Genomic DNA, 11227 nt, shown 5'->3' with positions numbered 1-11227 from the left:
TCCCCACTCCCACCCTCCTCTAGCTTATCTCTCCACGCTTCAGGCTCTCTTCCTTTATTCCTGATGAAGGGCTTTTGCCCGAAACGTCGATTTTGCCTGTCCTTGGATGCTGCCTGAATTGCTGTGCTCTTCCAGCACCACTGATCCAGAATCTGGTTTCCAGCATCTGCAGTCATTGTTTTTACCTTCCTGTTTTATAGTCCGACCTCGTTATCTCCAAACAATTGGAGTAAGTTATTTAAGGGGATGACACAAATAGGCCATGACAAACATCTAAAGAGTGCATGGATGAACTGCAACAATTGTTGATTCCTGTCTGGCGCAAAAATAAAATCAGAAAGTGGCCTAGTCATGGCTAGACATGGAAATAAGGGCTAGTACAGATTCGGGAAGGAATACAAATTGGCCAAAAAGGGCAGCAGATCTGAGGATTGAAAGCAATTTAGAATCCAGTCATGAAAGACCAGGGGATTGATTAAAGAGGGACAATAAAGTACAAAGAACATACAAACTGATTGCAAAACATGTGAAGAGAAAAGGGTTAGCGAAAGGAATGCAGGTCCCTTACAGTCTGAGAAAGGGGAAATTATAATAAAGGATTTGCAACCCGGAATTCTAAAAGAAGTAGCTGCTGAGATAGTGGATACATTGCTTGTAATTTTCCAAAAATCCTTGGATAAGGATTTTGACCGTCGACTCTATCTTTGCATCTCATAATTTTGTAAATTTCTATCAAGTCACCCCTCAGCCTCCGCCACTCCAGAGGAAAGAACCTGAGTGTTTCTAGCCTCTCCTTGTAGCTCATACCCTCTAGTCCAGGCAGCATCCTGGTAAAGTTTTCCTGTACCCTTTCCAAAGCTTTCCTGAATTGAACATAATACTTTCTGTGGCCTAACCAAACGTTTACAAAGAGACATCCTGACTCTTGTACTCAATTCCCCAAACAATAATTGGCAAGCTTGCCACATACCTACTTTACCACCCGATCTACTTGCATGGCCACTTTCAGGGAGCTATGAACTTGAAACCCAAGATCCTTCTGTACATCAGTGCTGCACAGAGACTTCCTATTAAGTGGATATTTTTTCCTTATGATTTGATCTCCCAAGGCTTGAGAGCAGAATCTCATTCTGTAGTGAGGGAGTGCTACATTCTCAGTGAGGCATAGTTTGCAATGAGATGTTACTCTGTCCTGTCAGGATGATGCTAATTTTCCTGTAACACTGTTTGAAGACAGCTTCACCACATTGCCTCACCCAATTCTTACCCAGAAACAAATTATCTGGTCATTAAAACTCGAAAGCTAAACATTGCAGATATTGGAAATCTGAAATAAACATGGAAACTGACGGAAATTCTGAACAGCCATGCCAGTGTCTCGATGGAGAACCAGAATGACATTGACAAAAGCACAAAAGAGAAATACAGCACAGAATAGGCCCTTCGGCCCTCCAAGCCTGTGCAGATCATCATGCTCTAACTAAATAAAAAAACAAATCTTCTGCCCCTATTTGGTCCATATCCCTCTTTACCCTCCCTGATCATGTAACCAACCAGATGCCTCTTACATGTCACCAACACGCCTGCTTCCACCACCTCTTCTGATGATGCGTTCCAGACTCCTCCCACACTGTGTGAATAACTTCCCTCGTGCATCTCCCTTAAACTCCCCCTCTCATCTTGAACCTGTACCCCCTTGTAATTGAAATTTCAACCCTGGGAAAAAGCCTCATGACTATCCACCCTATCTATGCCTCTCAATTGTGTAGACCTCTATCAGGTCTCCTCTCAGCCTCCATCTTTCCAGTGAAAGGATTCCTGTCATTTTAACTTTTCCTCATAGCCAATACCCTCGAGACCAGGCAACATCCTGCACTCACTCTCCAAAGCTTCCATATCCTTCTGGTAGTGTAGCGACCAAAACTGCACACTATACTCCAAAAGCGGCCTAACAAGGATTTTATATAACTGCAACATGGTTTGCCAACTCTTGTATCACATGCCCCAGCCGATGGAGGCAAGCAGGTCATATACCTTCTTAATCACCTTGGCCACCTGTGTTCCCATTTTGAGGGAACTGTGGACCTGCACACCCAGATCCGTCTGTATGGTAATGTTCCAAAAGGTTATCCCATTTACAGTATAATTCACACCTACATTTGATCCTCCAAAATGCATCATCTCACATTTTTCCGGATTAAACTCCATCTGCCATTTCTGTGCACAAGTCGCCAAACTATCTACATCCTGTTAAATCCTTTCACAATCGGCACTATCAGCAACTCCCCCAATCTTTGTGTCATCTGCAAACTTACTAATCAGACCACCCACATTTTCCTCCAGATCATTTATATATATACTACAGACAACAGAAAACCTAAGACTGATCCCTGTGGAACACCACTAGTTACCACTCTCCATCCTAAAAAAACACCCTTCCACTGCTACTCTCTGTCTTCTATGACCAAGCCAGCTTTGTATCCATCTAGCCAGCCCACCCTGAATCCCATGTGATGTTAGATTTTGTACCAACCTGCCATGGGGGACTTTATTAAATCCCTAACTAAAGTCTATATAAACTACATCCATAGCCCTTTATCAATTATCTTTGTCACCTCTTCAAAAAATCCAATCAGGTTGGTGAGACATGACCTTTCCTGTACAAAACCACGCTGCCTATCACTAACTAGTCCATTTTCTTCCAAATGTGTTTATATCTTGTCTCTCAATGTCTTCTCCAAAAGCTTCCCCACGTAGATGTCAGGCTCACCACCATGGATTATCCTTGCTTCCTTTCTTAAACAACACTGGCTAATCTCCAGTCCTCTGGAAGATTAGCCTGTGGTTAATGAGGATGTGAAGATATCCGTTAATGCCCTAGCTATTTCTTTAGATTAGATTCCCTACAGTATGGAAACAGACCCTTCGGCCCAACAAGTCCACACCAACCTTCCGAAGACTAACCCACCCAGACCCATTCCCCTGCCCTATATATACCCCTGACTAATGTACCTAACACTATGGATAATTTAGCATAGCCAATTCATCTGACCTGCACATCTTTGGACTGTGGGAGGAAACCAGAGCACCCGGAGGAAACCCACGCAGACACGGGGAGAATGTGCAAACGCCACACAGACAGTTGCCTGAGGCAGGAATCGAACCCAGGCCCGTGGCACAGTGAGGCAGCAATGCTAACCACTGAGCCACCATGCCACCCTTTTCTTGCCTTTCATAGTAACCTGGAATAGATCCCATCTGGCCCTGTGGACTTGTTTAGCTTAATGCAAGTTAGGATACCCAAAACTTCCTCCTTTAATATATTAACATTCTCTAGAGTTTTCACACATTCATCCCTGATCTCAACATCAGCCATGTTCTTCTCCTTGGTCAGTACCGATACAAATTATTCATTAAGGATTTCTCCCACTTCCTGTGGCTCCACCTATAACTTCCCTCCTTTGTCCTTGAGTGGGCCTACTCTTTCCCTTGCTACCCTCTTTCTTCTAATATATGCATATAAAAACCTTGGGATTCTCCTTGACTCTATTTGCTAAAGACATTTCATGGCCCCTTTTAACCTTGTTGAAAGTTAACTTCTGTTTTTCTCTATCTGCACTCTCCCCACTCTCTCCAGTTTCTGTTTTTTTTACTTGTTCACCACCTCATTTCTCTCCGTGTGCAAATACATACAATCCTAGAATGCATGCAACACATTCAGCCCATCTTGTCTGGGCTGTCCCTCTGCAAGAGTGACTCAATCAGTTCCACTCCTCCACCTTTTCCCTATGGTTCTACACATTTCTTCTCTTTGAATCTCCTGAGACAATACCTAGCCCTCCATCGCCATCACAGCAACAGACTATCCTGTCATTAGTACCTTGTTGTCTGTCAGGACCGATGTGTTGCTCAAATTACAATGCTGACAACTCTTCAAATAGAATTCACTTACCAGCAAAGTGCTTCGGGACATCCAATCATTGTCTAAGCGCAACATTTTCTTTGCGAAATGTGTGGGAAAAGTGTTTTGGGTCAAAACCGAACTGTAATCCCGTTGAGGAGAGGCCAAAGGTTCTATTCCCCTTCTGTCTTTGTGTGAATATATTCTGCCTGAATCCACCGTCCCCTCACAACAACACTTGCAGCAATGACTAGAGTTCAAAAGTGTTTTCTTGGCCTGATAGTGTTTGGAGAATCCTATTGGGTTCTGTAGAAGAGAGGAAAGGAGACCATTCAGGTGACACTTCTAGTCAGTAAACAGCAGCTGTCACCTGACAATGCTGGAGCCTCAACATCAGGAGAGTTAGTGGGTGAACTGTCTCTAATCTGCACCTTACTGCCAACGTATCAGTTTTCTCACTGATCATCGGCCTGTGTCAGACTGAAAAGAAACCTTTGTTCAGGAAATGTCAGTAAATTAATGGATTGTCTTTTTTATTTCAGGTACCTGCTTCTGATCCCCAGAATCCAAGAAATCAGCCCAGCAGCCCTGATACAACAAACTGTCATTCAAATACTGAATTTAAGCATCAAGACAATGATAACCTCAACAGCAGACAGTCTAACCTCATTCCTCCTCCAAGACAGCCCACTGATCACCCTAACCCCAGGCCAATCCCTCCCCAGAGGCAGCCCATTGATCACCCTAACCCCAGGCCCATCTCTCCCCAGAGACAGCCCACTGATCACCCTAACCCCAGGCCCAACTCTCCCCAGAGACAGCCCACTGATCACCCTAACCCCAGGCCAATCCCTCCCCAGAGACAGCCCACTGATCACCCTAACCCCAGGCCCATCTCTCCCCAGAGACAGCCCACTGATCACCCTAACTCCAGGCCCATCTCTCCCCAGAGACAGGCCACTGACCACTCCAACCCCAGGCCCATCTCTCCCCAGAGTCAGCCCACTGACCACTCCAACCGCAGGCCTATCTCTGCCCAGAGACAGCCCACTGACCACTCCAACCCAAGACCTATCCCTCCCCAGAGACAGCTCACTGATTACCCTAAACCCAGGCCAATACCACCCCCAAGACAGTCCACTGATCAGCCTAACCCCAGGCCAATCCCTCCCCAGAGACAGCCCACCGATCACTCCAACCCCAGGTTCATACCCCCCTCAAGACAGCCCACTGATCACTCCAACCCCAGGCCGATCCCTCCCCAGAGAGAGCCCACTGATCACTCCAACCCCAGGCCGATCACTCCCCAGAGAGAGCCCACTGATCACTCCAACCCCAGGCCGATCCCTCCCCAGAGACAGCCCACTGATCACACCAACACCAGGCCAATCCCTCCCCAAAGACAGCCCACTGATCAGCCTAACCCCAGGCCAATCCCTCCCCAGAGACAGCCCACTGATCACTCTAACCCCAGGTCAATCCCTCCCCAGAGACAGCCCACTGATCACCCTAACCCCAGGCCAATCCCTCCCCAGAGACAGCCCACTGATCAGCCTAACCCCAGGCCAATCCCTCCCCAGGGAGAGCCCATTGATCACTCCAACCCCAGGCCAATCCCTCCCCAGAGACAGCCCACTGATCACTCTAACCCCAGGCCGATCCCTCCCCAGGGAGAGCCCATTGATCACTCCAACCCCAGGCCAATCCCTCCCCAGAGACAGCCCACTGATCACTCTAACCCCAGGTCAATCCCTCCCCAGAGTGAGCCCATTGATCACTTCAACCCCAGGCCAATCCCTCCCCAGAGACAGCCCACTGATCACTCTAACCACAGGTTGATCCGTCCTCAGAGACAGCCCACTGATCAGCCTAACCCCAGGCCAATCCCTCCCCAGAGACAGCCCACTGATCACTCTAACCCCAGACCGATCCCTCCCCAGAGAGAGCCCATTGATCACTCCAACCCCAGGCCAATCCCTCCCCAGAGACAGCCCACTGATCAGCCTAACCCCAGGCCAATCCCTCCTCAGAGACAGCCCACTGATCAGCCTAACCCCAGGCCAATCCCTCCCCAGAGACAGCCCACTGATCACTCTAACCCCAGGCCGATCCCTCCCCGGAGAGAGCCCATTGATCACTCCAACCCCAGGCCAATCCCTCCCCAGAGACAGCCCACTGATCAGCCTAACCCCAGGCCAATCCGTCCCCAGAGAGAGCCCATTGATCACTCCAACCCCAGGCCGATCTCTCCCCAGAGACAGCCCATTGATCACTCCAACCCCAGGCTGATCCCTCCTCAGAGTCAGCCCACTGATCAGCCTAACCCCAGGCCAATCCCTCCCCAGAGAGATCCCATTGATCACAATATTAACATGAAATATCCAGGTGACTCCCCTTCAACTGTGAATGGCGATGACCTGCCTTTCCCAACACGAAACAACTCTCATCACTCTCTCAGGATCACACGTGATCAGGACCTATCACAGGGTCAGTCCCTACCACAAGGTCAGCCCCACAAACCCACAATCTGTTCAATGCAGTTTGGTGAGAAGGAGACAGTGAAAGGTGCTCAGTTGCTGACTGAGGGAGAACAGGAAAGTGGCAGCTTTGATCTTCCTATAGAATATATGACTCCTCCTCCATATGCTCCTGGATATTAACCCAGCCAAAAGATTGTGAAGATGTAAAGTTACTGATAAAAGATTTCTGCCTTTAAAATTATTTAAGCCAGTCCAGAAACAAATTCTGGATTATTGTAGCTTGCCATTAACCTGCCTCCCACTTGCTGCCTTATATCCCTCTTGAAAGGAACCTGGGGACAGGTCTCACTGACCTGGTGAAATCTAAAATAAAAACAGGATGCACCAGAGAACCTCTGGCAGTGTCTATGGAGAGAATAACAGAGTGAAGGGTTCCAATCCCATATGACTTTTCAGTATTTTGCTTTTATTTGGTGAAAGGGAAGAGCTGAGAGTGGGATTAGATTCAATGACCTGGGGACTGGGATTTTTATGATATAAATCCATGAGTCTCAGAGGGATAGAAAGCTCCAACCATCCACATTGTTAAATGTGATGATAAAATGATAACTCACTGTTTCCATTTAAAAATAAAGTTGTCATTTGTGAGTCCAATCAATCTCATTGTGTTTCTGATTTCAATGAGAACTATTAAATAATGAAGCACAGAAATATAAGAAATAGGAGCAGAAGGCGGCCATTCAACCCTTCAAGCCTGTCCCACCATTCAGTACGATCATGGCCAATCATCGAACCCTGTCCCCGTTCCCATTTTCTCCCTGTATCCTTTGATCCCTTTAGCTCTAAGAACTATATCTTACTCCTTTGTGAAAACACCAATCCCGTATCCTGAGACAATGAATTTTCAGGCTGTGTATGCACACAGCCTCTCCAATGTTCCACGCATGCCGATTGAAACATTGACTTCCCATTGTTAGGAAACCTGTGCAGGCAGTAAGAAAATTAAAGGGAATTCTGACTATGATCCCTAGTTCTGGACTCACCAGTCAGTGGGAACCTCCATCTACATATACATGGTGACAGTTTTATAGGTTTCTATGAGATGCCCCTCTAGTGAATATAGTCACACTAATCTAGTCACACTTCATACGTCAGTCCTGCCATCCCAGGAGTCAATCCAGTAAACCTTTTTTTTGCATTCCCTCCACAGCCAGAACAACCATCCTCAGATAAAGAAACCAGGACTGCATACAACACTCCAAGTGTGGTCCCACCAAGTCTCTGTACAATTGCAGCAAGATGTACCTGCTCCTGTACTTGAATCTTTTGACTATGAAAGCAAATGATACATTTGCCTTCTTGACTACCAGCTGCATCTACATGGTTACCTTCAGTGACTGGTGTACAAGAACACCAGGTCTCATTGCACTTCCCAATCTATCACCATTCAGATAGTAATCTAACTTCCTGTTTTTGGCTCTCAAAGTGGATAACGACACATTTATCCAAATTATACTGTATCTGCCATAAATTTGCTCATTCATTCAGCTTGTCCAAATCACACTGAGGCTTAGAGTTATAATGGACTCGAGCATTTTTGGAGGTGACTTTGTCAAACCTAACTTCATCCAAAAGCAGAACTAATTGTCAGTTCACCCTGCCTTTGAGTGACCTCTATATTCATTCTTAAACTGAGCAGTTTCGATTTTTGACTTTACGCAAGAGCAGACCAAATATGAGGATTTGTGCAGAAAATCCTCTCGTGGTGAGAGTGGTGGCTCAATGTAGAGACTCTTGGTGGAGGAGTATAATAATCAAGTTAATCAGAAAAACATTCAGAGGTATCACTCCTAGAGAGGTAAGATGACTTGGTGTGGTGTGAGCTATAGGAAGGATGTGGAAGCTTTGGAAAAGGTTCAGAGGACATTTACTAGGATGTTACCTGGTATGGAGGGAAGGGTCTTATGAGGAAAGACTAAGGGACTTTAGGCTGTTTTCGCTAGAGAGAAGGTTGAGAGGTGACTTAATTGAGACATATAAGATAATCAGAGGGTTAGATAGGCTAGAGTGTGAGAGCCTTTTTCCTCAGATGGTAATGACTAGCATGAGGAGGCATAGCTTTAAATTGAGGGGTGATTGATATAGGACAGATGTCAGAGGTAGTTTCTTTACTCAGAGACTATTAGGGTGCAGAACGTCCTGCCTGCAATAGTAGTAGACTTGCCAACTTTAAGGGCGTTTAAATGGTCATTGAATAAATATATGGATGAAAATGGAATAGTGTAGGTTAGATGGGCTTCAGATTGGTTCCACAGGTCAGCACAACATCGAGGGCCGAAAGGCCTGTACTGCGCTGTAATGTTCTATGTTCTAACTGACTATGCCGTAAAAGCTGAGCTCTAGCCACTTCACCTGTCTAAGCTCAGTGATGGGGCAATCATTAGAAAGAATTCTGAGGGGCAGAATATATCACATTTAGAGAAACACTGACTAATGAGGGATGGTCAGCATGGATTTGTTAAGGGAAGATTGTGCTTGAAAAGTTTGATCAAATGTTTTTGGGGAGTAAGCAGGAATTTTGCCGAGTCTAATAATGTGGACTAGAATGAGGTTTTTCATAGGGTTGCTCTTGACAGACTGGCCAAGAAAGTGGGAGGCCATGTGTATAGTTTTGGTCTCCTTACCGAAGAAAGAATATGCTTGCCACAGAGGGATTGCAGCAGAGATTCACTGGACTGATACTGGGGATAACAGGGCTGTCCTGTCTGAAGAGATTTGTTCAATAGTATTCACTAAAGTCTCAAAGGATGAGAGGGATCTGATTGATAAAAATCTAACAGAGCTGGACAGATGCAGGGAGGATGCCATCCCAGATTGGAGAGTACAGAACCAAGGGGCCCTGTTTCAGGATACAGGTAGTGAACCTGTGCAATTCTCTACCACAGAAGGCTGGAGGGTGAGGGAGTGGTGGTAGGGTTTGGTGGGGTGGATTTGGTCACTGATTATATTCAAGAAAGAGCTAGATACATTTTATGGGGAGAGAGTGTGAATATGACATTGATGTAGAGGATCAGCCATAATCATACTGAAATGCAGAACAAGCTCCAAGGACTGAATGACCTACTCCTGCTCCAAGGCAAAGTGACATATTGGATCAAAAATTGGCTGAGAGGCAGGATGCAGAGGGTAGAGGATTGTTTCTGTGACTGGAAGACTGTTTCCAATGGGGTTCCACAAGGTTCAGCATTTGAGCTGTTTGTGATTTATGTTAATGATTTGGACTTAAATGTAGTTGGGGGGGGGGGTGGTGATCAAGACATTAGAAGATGACATGAAAGTTGGTATGGTGATAAATAATCAGGAGGATAGCTGTAAACAGCAGGAGAAAAATGGACATGAGGAGTGTTGGATCAGCGATGAACTATTGAAGGGTGGAGCAGACTCAAGGGGCTGAATGGGAGAAAGTGAGGACTGCAGATGCTGGAGATTAGAGTCGAGAGTGTGGTGCTGGAAAAGCACAGCAGGTCAGGCAGCATCCAAGGAGCAGGAAGGGAACATAAAATGAAGATTAGAAGAGCTAAAGGGGGGACATGGAAGGATACTGTCAGGTACAATAAAGGAAAATCCTAAATTGTTTCACCAATACATTGAAGGGTAAGAAAATAAGATATAGGAGCTGAATTAGGCCATTCAGCCCATTGAGTCTGCTCTGCCATTTGACCTTGGCTGATATGTTTCTCAATCCCGTTTCTCCTGCCATCTCCCCCATAATCTTTGATCTCCTTACCGGTCAAGAACCTATCTATCTCTGTCTTAAATACACTCAATGACACGACCTCTGTGGCCCTCTGCGGTAATGAGTTCCACAGGTTCATCATCCTCTGGCTGAAGAAACTCTTCACCCCAGTTCTAAAGGGTTATCTCTTCACTGTGAGGCTGTGCCCTTGGATCCTAGTCTCTCCTACTCATGTCCATCCTGTCCAGGCCTATCAGTATTCTGTAAATTTTAATGAGACCTCCCTTCATCGAGTACAGACCCAGAGTCCTCAACTGCTTCTCATATGACAAGCCCTTAATTCCTGGGATCATTCTTGTAAATCTCCTCTCAGCACCCTCAAATGCCAGCATATCTATCCTTAGATGTAGGAGGGCCCAACCTGCTCACAATATTCCAAATGTGGTTTGACCAATACAGCCTTAGCAGCAAATCACTGCTTTTGTATTCTAGCTCTCTTGAAATTAATGTTAACATTGTATTTGCCTTTCTATTTGCCAACTGAACTTGTCTGTTAACCTTAAGAGAATCCTAAACCAGAACCCCCAAGTCCCTGTGTGCTTCAGTTTTCCGAAGCCTTTCCCCATTTAGAAAATACTCTGTGCCTTTATTCCTCACATAACCTCACACTTTGCCACCTTATATTCCATCTGCCACTTCTTTGCCCAAGGGCTTTGGCAGCCTCCCCACTTTCTCAACACTACCTGTCTCTCCACCTATCTTGGTAAAAGGATATCAAGGGAAAAAGTAGAACTCCTTCAGGGCTAAAATGGTCATTTGTACATTGAGCAGGAAGGTGTAGATAGGGTTCTAAATGAACATTTTGTGTCAGTATTCACTGGTGACAGGGATGATGTCAGTATCAAAATCATGAAGAACTGTGATATACTTAAATAAATTGGCACAGACAGGAGGTTCTGACCAGTCTGGGCAGCTTAAAATTAGGTAAACCTCCAGAGGTGAGGCACTTTAATAGCATTAGCAAAATAAGGTAATACATGATGAATGATAGGACCCCAGAAGCATAGAGGATCGAGGGACCTTGGTGTGCATGTACACTGTCCCTTAATG

The 11227-nt window shown here is 45.8% G+C and overlaps 1 protein-coding gene across 2 annotated transcripts in view; it reads left to right on the top strand.

Annotated features, from left to right (window-relative positions):
* The window catches only part of LOC122565077 (cell surface glycoprotein 1-like), a 45381-nt gene extending 37434 nt beyond the window's left edge, over positions 1 to 7947 (top strand). The window contains exons 6-7 of one of the 2 annotated variants that reach the window (XM_043720711.1): positions 4444 to 5105; positions 5331 to 7947. In XM_043720711.1, the coding sequence (XP_043576646.1) occupies positions 4444 to 5105; positions 5331 to 6561 (1893 nt within the window). In that variant the 3' untranslated portion in view covers positions 6562 to 7947. Of the gene's footprint in view, positions 1 to 4443 lie in introns of both variants that reach the window. The other variant, XM_043720710.1, reaches the window with a different exon arrangement.
* Positions 7948 to 11227: the final 3280 nt, after the last annotated feature.

This window comes from Chiloscyllium plagiosum, chromosome 31, assembly GCF_004010195.1.
Source record: "Chiloscyllium plagiosum isolate BGI_BamShark_2017 chromosome 31, ASM401019v2, whole genome shotgun sequence".
Taxonomy (NCBI): domain Eukaryota; kingdom Metazoa; phylum Chordata; class Chondrichthyes; order Orectolobiformes; family Hemiscylliidae; genus Chiloscyllium; species Chiloscyllium plagiosum.
Note: the sequence above shows the minus strand (reverse complement) of the source record. Positions and strands in the feature narration are given on the sequence as shown.